General features: G+C 64.5%; 1 protein-coding gene across 6 annotated transcripts; it reads left to right on the top strand.

Annotated features, from left to right (window-relative positions):
* Positions 1-4,102: 4,102 nt before the first annotated feature.
* ZNF335 (zinc finger protein 335) lies at positions 4,103-13,149 on the top strand. Of its 6 annotated transcripts, none has more exons than XM_051633133.1 (27): positions 4,103-4,502; positions 4,823-5,090; positions 5,422-5,499; positions 5,696-6,025; positions 6,156-6,290; positions 6,370-6,528; positions 6,645-6,903; positions 7,006-7,183; positions 7,254-7,366; positions 7,537-7,555; positions 7,755-7,868; positions 7,951-8,027; positions 8,133-8,293; positions 8,398-8,627; positions 8,709-8,817; positions 8,895-8,989; positions 9,132-9,397; positions 9,501-9,642; positions 9,712-10,101; positions 10,188-10,330; positions 10,605-10,741; positions 11,182-11,285; positions 11,397-11,474; positions 11,648-11,731; positions 11,893-11,958; positions 12,105-12,186; positions 12,510-13,149. In XM_051633133.1, exons 1-27 carry the CDS (start codon positions 4,302-4,304, stop codon positions 12,623-12,625), a joined length of 4,134 nt encoding a protein of 1,377 aa, XP_051489093.1. In that variant the 5' UTR covers positions 4,103-4,301; the 3' UTR covers positions 12,626-13,149. The 6 variants fall into 6 exon arrangements, with proteins under 6 accessions (XP_051489093.1, XP_051489091.1, XP_051489096.1 ...); XM_051633131.1 differs by having other exon boundaries at positions 12,507-13,149; XM_051633135.1 differs by having other exon boundaries at positions 4,104-4,502; positions 6,645-6,888; positions 9,504-9,642; positions 12,507-13,149.
* Positions 13,150-13,185: the final 36 nt, after the last annotated feature.

Genomic DNA, 13,185 nt, shown 5'->3' with positions numbered 1-13,185 from the left:
AGGTTCTGGGAAGGAAGCCACAGGATCCCTCCAGAAGGGAAAAAAAAAAACAACCAGCAGCAGCAGTTCTGGCAGGCAAGGAGGGGCCTGCACTCAACAGCTCCCAGCCCGTTCTGGAACAACCATGGATGGTCCCAAAGCCCTGCAGGAATGGCGGTGACCCAGGCATAAGGCGAGACCCCGGGGCAGGCAGCGCAGGGCACGGAGCCATCGCTCCAGCCCGCGTGCAGGACAGCAGCCCCGGCAGCCCAGGGGTGGGCAGGGAGCTGGGCACGCTCCATCTGGAGCCTCCTGGTCACCCAGCCCCTCCATGCCCATGGCACTGCCACTGGCAGCACCTCCCAGGGTGGCAGAGCCAGGGCCAGTGAGCCACTCTGGCCAAGGGGACCACATGAGGACAGAGCTGGCCTGGCCACGGGCTTTTGGTGGCTCCTCTGAGTCGTGGACAGCGGTTGGGAGCGGCTCCTGCTCCAGCCCAAGGCTGGCATTAGGGCTGAGGCTGCGGGTTTGGCCCCAGCCTTGGTGGCCACAGACACCAAGTGTTATCCTGGGGCACTCCCACCCACTTCAGTGCCCTGGGAAGCAGAGACCCCAGCAGGAACAAAGGCACCAGGGGGAGGCCGCACGCCCCAGGAGCACTGGTGGCCCTGTGAGCCCCAGGCACACGCAGAGGGGCCCGAGTGGTGCTCGGCAGGAAGCATCCCTACTCAACAGAGCAATCCCCTGGGAGACCCCCAGGCGCCTTCCTCAGGAACAGCTGTTGCTGGGAAGGAGCCGAGTGGTGAAGCAATCTGGTGTGAAGAAAAACCCATTTCCTGCAGCAAGGGCTGTTTTGCTCAATGCTTTGCAAAATGTGCTGATGCAACGGCCCTTCCCAGGTGGGACACAAACACGGGCCTGGTTGATGTGGATTCATGCCCCGCAGCTACACAAACATGGGCAGCAGGAAACAGCTGGAACAAACAGCATAGATGGCAAAATCACTGAGGGTGGCAGCTGGGGGCTGGGCTTGCTGGGGGGCTGGAGGGGCACAGTCCAGGCACCGCGCTTGGCACAAGCCACCACCTATTCTGGGATGCTGACCGAAGGGATGAGCTCACAGGGGAGCAGCAAGGGGTTCGGAGCAAACCACTGCTGGGGCAGCTGAGGGGTCAGGGGAGTGGGACTGGCAGCATGCTGCCCCCCTGCCCCAGAGGCAGCTTGCCTGGCTGCAGCCCCCTCCACACACGGCGTCCAGGCTGGGGAGCCCTCCCCACCAAGGACAGCAGCTGGTGCCGCCGATCAACTGGCCTGGTAAAAATCATCATGTCCTGCCCCAGTCTTATCACTCTGTTCTCCAGGCACAAGCATTTGTGTTGTCTTCCCAGCCTGTTCCCAAAGGGCCTTAACCCAGCACTCCCCCCAAAGGTATGTGGACACGTGTCCAACGCCCGCCGCATCCATTTTTGGATTCTCTTCAGCCTCTCGCCGAGGTCTCAGTGTTTTCTTTGGCCCTGAGGTAGCTGCAGGCCGGGCAGCCGCAGCAGCAGAGCCTTATCAGAGGAGCTGAGCAGCGAGGGGGCCTGGCCTGGCTCGGGAATTCTCTGCTCCCCCTGCCCGGGGGCACACAGCACTTTTAAAAATAGCCTGTTACCCATCTCAGCAAAGCTCCAGCTGGTCTGGCCTCCAAAGCAGAGCACATGGGGTGCCTGCGGGGGAACAAGGAGCTGTAAGAGACTTTCCATCAGCCGAGCCAGCATCAGGGGAATCTGCGCCAGCCCCCACAGCTCCCAGGGGTCAGACTGATTGTCCCGGAGCCACCATCCCACGGGAAAATCCCTCAGTTGTCCCAGGCAGCAGCTGACCGAAGGCACAGAGGACACCTGCTGGTCCGCACAGACCCATCCCACTTCCTCTACCTGGGGGGCAGCTTTTGCTAGGAGCTTCTCTGATTCCCCTCCCACCAGGAACGCAGAGCCTCCCCCAAAGGGCAGCACAGGGACCCTCGAGCCTGCAGACAGAGCTGGGCTCCTCCCACAGGAGCTAACGAGTGAGGACATCAAAGAGGGGACAATCTCCACGGGAGCCCCCTGCGTCCTCCCCAGCAGCTGCAATCACGTGGGGCTGCTTTAAAAAGAGGAGAAAGGGGGAAAAAATCCCCAAGCTTTGGGTCCGGCTGGGCCTCTGGCACGACGGCGTGGCAGCAGCAGCCGGCTCCAGCTCAGCTCCACTGCTGCTGTCACCCCGTGACAGATAAGGGTATAAACCTTTCAAGGATGTATTTAATTAGCTTGAAGAAGAGCCGGGAGACGCCCGCGCCGGCGGTTCGGCGGCAGCTCCGGGCACACGGAGCCTCGCTGGGGCAGGATGGAGGGAGGGACGTGCCGAGCCCTTGGAAGACCCTGGGCGAACGGGGCCGGGACCGGCTGCCCCTCCTGGCCCCGCTCCCGCGGCTCCGCGCTCCTGGCGGGCTGACTCCCAGCGGCGGTGCTGCCAGACGAGACACTGTCTGTCCTGCTGCTGCTGGCACCGCCTCAGCACCAGCTCCGCACCCGCCATCCTGGCCAGCGAGACGCCGCTGCCAACCAGGACCTGCCGGGGCCGGAGCCGCACTGCGGGCTGGCTCGGTCCCGGCGGCCTCGGGCCGGGCCGCGGCTCCACGTGCCACAAGCGTGTCCCTTCCGCAGGGACTGAGCCTCCAGGTCCAGCCCAAAAGTGCCCCAGCCTTGGAAAAGCACAGGCACAACACGGCTGCTGTTCTCCCAGAGAAAAAATAAAATAAAAAAAGTGGGATAAAGACAATATCAGATAATAAAACAGTCAGTGACAGCAAGGAGCTGCCCGAGCTGGGGGCTTGCTGGAGCCGTCAGTGTGGAGCAGGGGCCGGCAGAGCACCGCGCCCCGCGGGCAGTCAGGACAGCACAGCCCAGCCCCACCGGCCGCGGTGTCCGGGGAGCCCCGGCCAGCCCGGGGCACCCCCAACTCACGTCTCCAGCACGGGAGGTGCCAAAGGCAGCGCAGCCCCCCGGCCTGCCCGCCCCAGCGGCAGGGCGCCCATCGCCCGGGGTCAGTCCGGTCAGAGGGCAGGGGAGCTGCCATCACCAGAGGCCACTTCGGCTTCTGTAAGGCCGAGCAAACCCACAGCATCCGTCAGGCGCCGTCCCCGCCCCGAAGGACGAGCGGAAGAGCGGCCAACAAGCCGAGACGGTGCCCCGCCGAGGCGGTCCGGCCCCGGGCGCGGCGGGGAGAGCTCGGCACAGGACCCGCGACTCGGCCGGGGACGGGTGGCCCCACAGACAAGACCCCGAGCCCTGCTGGGCTCCGTGCCCACCGGAAAGGCAACCGGAGCGCCTGGGCTACGCGGCAACAGCCGAGGCGCGGCCCGGCCCGGCGGGCAGACGCGCCGCCACGGCAGGGCGGGACCGGGCAGTCCCGCAGCGCCTCCCTCCGCCCGCAGCGGGGCTATGTCTGGGGCTGCGAGGGGGCCGCAGGGCAGAACCGGCACAGCCAGCGCGGCCCGGCCGGGAACGGAGCGTCCGGGAGCGCGGGGTCCGGCCCCGCCGCTTCCGCCTTCTTATCACGTGACGGGCGCAACCCGGAGCGACGCCGACGCTCAGGGCCCGGGCGCCGCTTCGTGACGCCATGACGCAGACTTCTCACATCTGCTCCGCGATCCCTCCGCAGGTAAAGTAGTTCCCGGGGCGGGGGGCCAAGGCGCCCACCAGCCGCGGGCGCGGGCGGTGCCGCTCAGTACCGAGAGGCGGTGGCAGCGAAGGCCAGAGCAAGGAGCGCGTCCCCGCGGCGGCGAACGCCCCGGGAGGGGCGGGGCCCGCCGTAAGTAGTCCCGGCGCGGGGTCCGCGCGGCCGTAACGCTGCGCGGCGCGGGGGCGGGGGCCATGGCGGCCGCCGTGATGCCGGCTCCGGCGGAGGCGCGGCGGGGGCGCGGCGGGCCGGGTGAGGGCCGGGCCGGCGGGCGGGCGGTGGCGGCCGGCCCCCCTTGACCCCCGCGGAGGCCGCTCCCCCGCCCCGGCGCACCGGGGCTGCCCCGCCTTGTGCGCGCGCGCGGAGGCGGCGGGGGGGACCCCACGGCAAGATGGCGGCCGGAGGCCGGGCAGGGCCGCGGGGCATGACGGGACCGGGGGCGCCCTGCGAGGGCGGGCGGGACCCCCGGGACCCCCGGGCGTGGGGCCGCGGCGGCCCCGGCCCCCGCACCGGGCGATCCGGGCCCGCGGGGAGCGGAGGGAGGCGGGTGACGGGCCAGGGCCCTGACAGCGGCCGCCTCCCCCCGCAGGTCGCGCTTAGGCGGGCCGGGCAGGGCGGGCATGGAGGAGAATGCGGTGGAGAGCAGCAGCGACGCGGCCCCGCCGGCGGCGCGGGAGGAGCCCTCCGAGAGCGGTCTGGGCGTCGGGAGCTCGGAGGCCGTCTCGGCGGACAGCAGCGACAGCGCCCGGGCCCCTGGACCTCTCTCTCGGCCTGATGACTCCGGCGTGGGCCAGAGCTCCGACAGCAGCGGGGTCTCCTTGGTAGGAGCCGGCGGGGAAGGAGGGAGATGGGAGGGCAGAGGAGAGCGGCTGCGGTGCTGGTTCCCGAGGGTTTCTCTATACACTTTTGGCAGACAGAGCTTAGGAGCCAGCACTGTGGCAGCCGCTGCCACAGCAGTCTGTCCGCTCCCTGTCTCAGAAGGGGAGCTCTCTGGGGTCCTTGGCGATACCACGGGATTCTCTCTGGAGCCTTGCCTGGCATTCCCACAGTGACATTCTGCTGTCATCCGCATGCACTGGCTCCCCCGAGGGCCTGGCAACGCTCTCAGTTGAGCTTTTCTGGCCTCTTTTTTATGTGCCAGGAAGAGGTGTCGGAGAGCAGCTCCAGCACGGATGCCGTTCCCCGGATTTACCTGCCAGATTCATCCTCCATCGCCCAGTCCACCTTGGTCTCCAGTGTCTCCACTGTGAGCCAGTCCATCATGGTGTCGGAGTCCCCCCAGGTCCTGGTCCACTCCAGTGTCATCACTGACGGAGCCACAATTGTGTCAGACTCCACCACGTCCTCCGACCTCAGTTCTGCCATTGACAAAATCATTGAGTCCACAATTGGGCCCGACATCATCCAGAGTGAGTGCCTGCTCCTGCCTGCTCTCTCTGCGGAGCAGCTCAGGGGGCTGGGGATGGAGCTGCTGCTGTGCTGGGCCTCGGGAGGCAGTGGGGAAACACGCACATGCACGAACACACCTCGATCCAGGGGGTTTCTCTTCTTGATTTGCTGTGGGGGGGCACGACCAGGAGCTCGTGGCTGCTGGGCAGCCCAGGGCAGGCTGCTGACTGGAGCCAGACCTTCCTTGCCCCTCCCTGCTCATATCTGGAGCTGGAAGAGCCCCAGAGAGCCGCAGGGACTCTGCAGCCCCCACATCGGGCAGTCACAGCTCTGCTCTCCTCTCCCTGCCAGGCTGCATCGCCGTGACCAGCGCGGAGGAGGGTGGGGCAGAGACCACCCAGTACCTCATTCTGCAGGGCCCCGACGACGGTGAGAGTGCCCGGTGGGGCCTGTCTCTGCCTGGGGCCTGTCCTGCTGGAGCAGGGCCTGGAGCCGGTATTCCTGCTGCACTGGCCCCCATACTGGAGTCCCTGTAGATGTGCCGACTGCTGGGAGCTTGTTCCTGAGCTGGGGGTGGGTGCAGGCAGGGGTCTGCTGTGTGGCTGAGCTGGTTCTGATGTTCCAGGTGCCCCCATGGTGTCCCAGATGGCTACATCTGCCCTGGCTGGTAGTTTGGCTGTAGAAGCTGTTGCTGATGGACCAACCTCCACGTGCCTTGACCAGCCTGGCCCTTCCAATCCTCCCGAGCAGTCAGAAGTGCTGGAGTTGCCAACACGGCGCGATCAGACCCGGGAGGTGGATGGTGGGGAGGAGCTAGAGCAGCCAGACATAGAGACCCTGGAGGAGATGATGGAGGTGGTGGTTGTGCAGCAGTTCAAGTGCAAGATGTGTCAGTACAAGAGTGTCTCCAAGAAAACGCTGATCAACCACATGAAGGAGCGGCACTTCCAGCCAGGTGCTGAGGGGAAACCCCCAACTGCAGCTGGGCTCTGCTTCCTGCAGGGAGAGAACAGGGAGGAGCAGGAGTGTGAGGACCCATTCTGCTACGGGCTGGTAAAGAGTTTCTGTTCTGTTCTCTGTGGCAGTGGGCTCAGCTCTGGCTTTGAAGAAAGGACGTTCACGAAAGGGGGGTTCTGCTCCAAAGTCTGCAGAGGAGGAGGCGGCAGAAGAGGAAGAAGATGACGATATCATGGATGCTGGTGCTATTGATGATCCTGAAGGTAGGACTCGTCCTCTCCCATCTCACCTAGCTCACTTTTTTCCCAGTCCCTGTCTGACCTCTTGGGCCATTTCCCCCAGAGGACAGTGACTACAACCCGGCCGAGGACGAGCCCCGCGGGCGGCTGCCCAGGCTCAGCCGCACGGTCCCCACGTCCAGCGAGGAGAGGCCACGGCGACGCCCAGGGAGACCCCGCAAGTGTCCTCGTCTGGAGGACGTGGCCCAGGACATGCCAGAGGGTGCGGGGAGCAGCAGGGAGCAGCCCTGTGCTGGGCTGGAGCAGGGAGCAGTGTGTGAGCTCCCAGAGTCCATTGGGAGGGTGTGTGGCTGAGCTGTGCCCTGTTGTGTTGGGCAGGAGGTGAGGTGGAGCCCTTGGTGACGTCCCAGAGCACACCCAGCCATGAGCTTCAGAGCTCGGAAGCAGCCAGTTCCTCTGGCCTGGAGAATGGGAGCAGCGAGAGCCTGGCAGAGCCCAGCATCAGCCAGTCTGACTCGGAGAACAAGGACCCGTCCTCCAACATGGGCCCTGAGGAGGCAGACGTGGCCCCCCGGCGGCGCGGGCGGCCCTCCCGCCGCTTCCTGGGCAAGAAATACCGCAAGTACATGGGGCGCAGGTGAGGGGTGTGTGCCGAGCTGGCGCTGGGCCCTCTGGCCTCTGCCCAGGGCCGGTCCAGCCCCCCTGCCCTGCAGCCCTCAGCCCCCTCCCCTGCCCACAGGTACTACTACAAGTCTCCGAAGCCCCTGATGCGGCCCTACCTGTGCCGGATCTGCGGCTCGCGGTTCCTCACACACGACGACCTGCGCTTCCACGTCAACTCGCACGAGGCCAACGACCCGCAGCTCTTCAAGTGTCTGCAGTGCAGCTACCGCTCCCGCCGCTGGTCCTCCCTCAAGGTGGGCTCTGTTTTGCACCCGCCAGGAGGGTGGGAGGCCCCAGGCTGACACTCTGCTCTGCTCCTGGCAGGAACACATGTTCAACCACGTGGGCAGCAAGCCCTACAAGTGTGAGGAGTGCAGCTACACCAGCGTGTACAAGAAGGATGTGATCCGGCACTCCACAGTGCACAGCCGGGACAGGTGAGGGAGGTGCAATCCCGGGGCTGTCTTGCAGCCTGGCGTGGCAGTGCTAACCCGGTTCCCCCTGGCCCCAGCCCTTTCCAAAATGGCTTGTTTTGGTATCTGAGTACAATGGAGCTGGGATGTTGTGCGATGTGGCTGACACAAGGGGTTTTTCCTTTCTATTTTAGGAAAAAGCGAGCTGATCCGGTGAGTTTGGGTGCCCTGCTGGCGTGGCTCAGCACTGCTGTGTGGGAAGAGGCACGCCTGGGCCTTCCACACATGGTGCCTCGTTGAGGGCAGTGTCTGGATCGGCTGAGGAAAGGCAGCCCAGGTCCTGCAGTAGGGAGCGGGTAAGGACAGGGGTGAGCCCCTCCGGGGGGAGCTCATCTTCCTGCTCTCCCTCCAGCCCCCCAAGCTGAACTTCCCGTGCCCTGTATGCAACCGTGTCTACCCTATGCAGAAGAGGCTTACGCAGCACATGAAGACACACAGCACAGAGAAACCACACATGTGTGACAAGGTGAGGGGGGGACATGGCCTGAGGAGGGGCCGGCCATGAGCGAGGCGGGAGGTGAACGCCGCTGCGCTTTGTCTGGCTGCAGTGTGGAAAGTCCTTCAAGAAGCGGTACACCTTCAAGATGCACCTGATGACACACATCCAGGCCATCGCCAACCGCAGGTAGGGGCCTCCCTGTGCCCGGCTGGAGCCCCCGTCCCAGCTGCCCCGTGGTGGGGCTGGCAGGAGGTCCCTGCTGCCCCCGTGACGGGCGGCCTGTCCTGGCAGGTTCAAGTGCGAGTTCTGTGACTATGTCTGTGAGGACAAGAAAGTGCTGCTGAACCACCAGCTGTCACACATGAATGACAAGCCCTACAAGTGCAGCTTCTGCAAGTACTCCACCTTTCGTGAGGACTTCCTGGTGTCACACATGGCCATCAAGCACACAGGTGAGAGGAGCTGCCTGCACCCCCTCACCCCGACATCCTGCACCCCCTCGCTGCTCTCCCCAGTGCCCCTCGGGGACCCCCTGCCTGACCCCCACCTCCTGCAGGGGGGAAGCCCTTTGCTTGTGAGTTCTGCCACTTCACCACCAAGCACAAGAAGAACCTGCGCCTCCACGTGCACTGCCGCCACGCCGACTCCTTTGAGGAGTGGGCGCAGAGACACCCCGAGGAGCCACCCTGCCGCCGCCGCCCCTTCTTCACCTTGCAGCAAATCGAGGAGCTGAAGCAGCAGCACAGCCAGGTGCAGGCCCCGGCTGAGCCCGAGGCCGCGCTGCCGGTGAGTGCCGCTGCCCGCGCCCCGGCTCCCCCGGTGCTCCCGGCCTGGCCGCACCCTCAGCTCTCGCTCTCGCTCCCGCAGGCGCGTCTTGGCCCTGTCACCCTCCATGCGGTCCAGGCCATCCCGGGAACTGAGCCCCCCGTCCTCTCGCAGGACGCCCTGGGAGGGGCCACCATCATTTATGAACAAGGCAAGTGAGCTCCAGGGAGGTGGCAGGACGGGGAGGATGGAGCAAGCACCCACCTGAGCCTCTCCTTGCCCCTGCAGATGTGGCTGGGTCGGCAGAACTGGCCACGCAGACAGCCCTGGACCTGCTGCTGAACATGAGCACCCAGCGAGAGCTGGCTGCAGGCTCACTGCAGGTGAGGGGGCTGCGGGGGTCCATGCCTGCTGGGGGGGCTGCCCAGCCCTCTACGGTCTCTCCACAGTGCCCAGCCCTGCTCCGCTCCAGGGGGGGTGTGGCAGAGCCTCACCTTCCCCTGCTGAGCTGCTGTCCCCCTGCAGGTGGCTGTAGTGAAGCCGGGGGACGCGCAGGGCCCCTGTGGGGTGCAGGAGGAGGGGGCAGAGGCGGGCTCTGAGGAGCCCCGGCAGAAGCTGGTGACGCTGCACATGGCGGAGCCTGGGGAGACGCTGGTGCAGGAAGCATACGAGGAAGCAGCCCTGGGTGGCTCAGAGTTGCAGCAGATCACCATCCCCTTCAGTGGAACAACTGAGTACAGCATCATCACCCCCATCAGTGAGGAGATCCCAGCCGCAGGCACACTGTACAGGTCAGCTGTTGGAGGAGTGGAGAGACAGGGGCTCCTCTGACCCTGAACAAGGAGGGTTTAGTGGTGAGGAGGAGGCAGATCTCCATGACCCTGTCATCTCCAGCAGCGAGGAGGAGAGCTCTGCAGAAACCTCCCACGCTGTTGTGGTGAGCGAAGCTGTGATGGCCGAGGAGGCTCTGAAGGACCACAGCAATCACTATGTCATGTCATCCGGCGTCCCAGGGAGCCAGTTCCATCACACGGAGGTAAGAAGCTGAGCTCCCTTCCTGTCAGGGTGCCATGAGGGCAGGTGTGACTGGTTGTTTCTCTCTCAGCCCCTCAGTGGGGACACAGCCCTTCCCGTGCCTGCAGAGGGCCAGGAGGTACAGCCCACCAGCATCAAGTGGCCCCTGGTGCAGTGTGTCACCAGGCAGATGCAGAAGGACTCGTCTTTGTTCCCAGCCTCTGAGGGCCAGGAAGTCTCATCCCCAAAGGTCAAGTGGCCTGCGCTCCAAGGCGTGGCCAAGAAGCTCTCGTGCAAGGTTTCCACAGCCAAGAAGCTCTCATGCAAGATTTCCACAGCCAAAAAGTTTTCCTGCAAGATTTGCACAGCCATGTTCACAGGGAGGGCAGAAATGGAGAGTCACAAAAGAGCCCACATTGGGCCTAGCACCTTCAAGTGTCCCGACTGCCCGTTCACCGCAGCCCTCTGGCCGGAGGTTCGGGTAAGTTTCCTGGCATGAAGCAGCCCTGGGAACACGAGGTGTGGGGCAACAGGGATGTTCTGACCCTGTGTCTGTCCTGCCTGCAGAGCCACATGGTCCAGCATGCCAGCCTGCGGCCGCACAAGTGCCCTCACTGCAGCTTCGCCTCCAAGAACAAGAAGGACCTGCGCAGGCACATGCTCACCCACACCAACGAGAAGCCCTTCGCCTGCCAGGTCTGTGGGCAGAGGTGAGTGGAGCTGCTGCCTCAGGAGGTCCCATAGAACTTTCCAGAATTCAAGAGGTGGGATGTTGTTAGAGGGAACCCTGCTCTTGAGAATGACTCTTGCTGCAGCCGGACATAGCTTCATCTTCAAGAACTTCTGCACAGGGAGGTTCAGGACTTGGGTGCTGATGGGAGCATGTTGGGAGCCGGGACAGGCTGTGTTGTGGGATGTACTGGTGGTGCCCATGGTGGCCCAGTGCTGCCCATGCAAACCCCCCTCGCTCTCCTTCCTCCGTAGGTTCAACCGCAACGGGCACCTCAAGTTCCACATGCAGCGTTTGCACAGCGTGGAGACGAAGCGGCCGGCGGCGCCCGCCGCTGCTGCCCAGACCATCATCCTGAACAGTGACGAGGACACACTGGCCACCCTGCAGAGTAAGATGTGGCCATGGTGGCCTGCTGGTTTCCCCTGCCCAGAGTCCTCCACGCAGACTCACTCAGTCTGTGGGCCAAGGGCTGGGGCTGCCCACAGCAGCAGGACTTAGGGTGCAGGGACAGGGCTGGGTATGGGGGCTCTCCTGGGGAGGCGCTAGTTGTGCTTTTGTGCAGAACTGGGGAGTCCAGTGACTCCTCCAAGCAGGTCCCCGTGGGTTCAGCTCAGGACTGAAAGGGGAAGGAGTTGATGGTCTGATGGGGAGGTCGTTTTGCCCACAGCAATCTCTGATTTTCTTCATGTTGGGAGAGTTTAACTAAGCTTCTGACCTGCCATGAGCAGAGCTAAGGGATGATCCCAGGGTCCCCACTGGGGTGGCCGGGGGGCATGGAGCAGGGTCAGCAGCCCTGTGGGGTCTCCACCAGCTGGCTCTGCCTTCCAGCGGCTCTGCAGGCTGGGCAGGCAGTGCTGGCTCCCGAGCGGCTGCAGCAGGCCCTGGGCCAGGAGCACATCATCGTGGCACAGGAGCAGAGTGTCACCAGCCAGGTGAGCCCAGCCCCTCGGGCTCCATCCCCACACCCTCTGCAGCTGGGCAGGTCTCCCCTCTCCCCGGGGGCCTGTGGTCAGGCCCACCACCCAGCTTTTGCTGCCCTGCAGGAGGAGGCTGCCTACATCCAGGAAATCACAACAGCTGATGGACAGACAGTGCAGCACTTGGTGACCTCTGACAACCAGGTGAGGGGGGCCACACCCCAGGGACCACAGGAGTCCACACAGCTGGAACAGGAGAGCCAGGGACAGGAGAGGTGGGGTGGGAGCAGGCACAGAAGACAGGCAAAAAACAGCCCTGTGTTTTGTGAAGGGAGGGCCAGAGTGTCCTTATTGGGTGTGAACCCCCGTGTTTGCAGGTTCAGTACATCATTGCCCAGGACGGCGTACAGCACTTGCTTCCCCACGAGTACGTTGTTGTCCCTGAGGGACATCACATCCAGGTACGCTCCAGGCCGTCCATTCCCTGGGCAGGGGGAGGTGTGAGGGTGCTGTGTGAGGGGCTGGGCTCCCTCCTGCTCCCTGGGGCTTGCATCCTTTGCATCACAGTTCTGCTGAGGGGCAGAGACACCCTAACACAGCTCCACGGTGGCTCTTGTCCCAGGTACAGGATGGTCAGATCACCCACATCCAGTATGAGCAGAGCAGCCAGTTCCTCCCAGAGCAGCAGGTGAGGGGCTGGAGCTGCCAGGACTGTGTGGGATGGGAGGGATGGGAGGCCCTGTGGGATGTGCACCTGGGTCAGTGACTGGCTGTGGCCAGAGGAGTGCTCAGGAGGGATCCTGCCCCTCCCCGACTCGTCCCCTCTCTTTGCAGATCCAGTACATGCCTGTCTCGCAGGAGCAGCAACTGGTCACCCAGGCACAGCTGGAGGCGGCTGCACACTCTGCTGTCTCAGGTAGGGCCAGGGCCAAGCTCTAGTGCAGCTCTGCCAGCCCTGTGTCCCTCGGGGTCTTGGGGACAGTCCTGCTAGCCTCTGGGTGATGCCTGTTGGTGGTTCCAGCCCAGTTGCTGCAGCTGGGTGGGCTGGGAGGGGTGAGGCAGGAGGGCCATATCGCTGTTGCACCCCTGTGACTGGGGGAGTGGCCTCGGTGTCCCCAGGTGGATCTGTGCTGGTCTCATGGGAACATGGTGGCCCTTGTGCTGGCGTCCTACGCCTGCCCTGTTCCCTTTGGCATGGGGGGCCCCAGGCAGCTGCTGACCCCCCCTCTCCCACAGCAGTGGCCGACGCAGCCATGGCCCAGGCACAGGGCGTTTTTGCCACCGAGGCCACGGCCGAGCAGATCCAGCAGCTGCAGCAGGGGATCCACTACGACGTCATCACGCTGGCGGAATAGCCCCGGGGCCCTGGACACCGCGCTGAGCCGGGCAGGAGCCGCCTCCCCAGCAGTGGCCTTATTGCTTCAGCGCTACGAGGGAGGTGCCGGGACCCACCGCAGGGCATGATGCCACCCCCGTCAGGGTCCTGTGTGGCCTTCTGGCACACATGGCTGCCTCCAGCAGGGACTGCACTGAGGCGGGCTGGGCCATGTGGCCGCCCTCTTTGCCTGTTGCACTTGGCCTGAAATCCCTTTTCCTGAATCATGTTCTCGGCTCCATGTCTGCCTGGCAGGACCTGGGGAGAGAGCCTTGGTGCTGGGCACAGTCATGGTGTGGGGGCAGCTGCCCTTGCTTGGCCTCTCGGGCCTGCGGGCAGGCAGCAGCGGGGCCCTGGACTGCAGAACCCGCACCAGGAAGCAGCGGAGGTGGAAAATGTTCTATTTTTCTTCTGACGAGGGACAGACTGGCGAGGTGGGTTGTGGGTGATTGGGGGAGAGGTTCGCTTTGACTATGCTTATGAATAAAAAGGGATTGAAACCTGTATGAGCACCTGTTGGGAGGGTCTGGGGGCTCCAGC

This window comes from Apus apus, chromosome 15 (genome assembly GCF_020740795.1).
Source record: "Apus apus isolate bApuApu2 chromosome 15, bApuApu2.pri.cur, whole genome shotgun sequence".
NCBI lineage: Eukaryota > Metazoa > Chordata > Aves > Apodiformes > Apodidae > Apus > Apus apus.
This window is presented reverse-complemented; position numbering and strand designations above follow the sequence as displayed.

Excerpts from the sequence above, each read along its gene's own strand:
- ZNF335 (XM_051633131.1), top strand. The coding sequence starts at position 4,302 with ATGGAGGAGAATGCGGTGGAGAGCAGCAGCGACGCGGCCCCGCCGGCG. Across the intron at positions 7,184-7,253 it reads GCCGCTGGTCCTCCCTCAAG|GAACACATGTTCAACCACGT; the intron begins GTGGGCTCTGTT and ends TGCTCCTGGCAG. Across the intron at positions 8,028-8,132 it reads CAGGCCATCGCCAACCGCAG|GTTCAAGTGCGAGTTCTGTG; the intron begins GTAGGGGCCTCC and ends CTGTCCTGGCAG.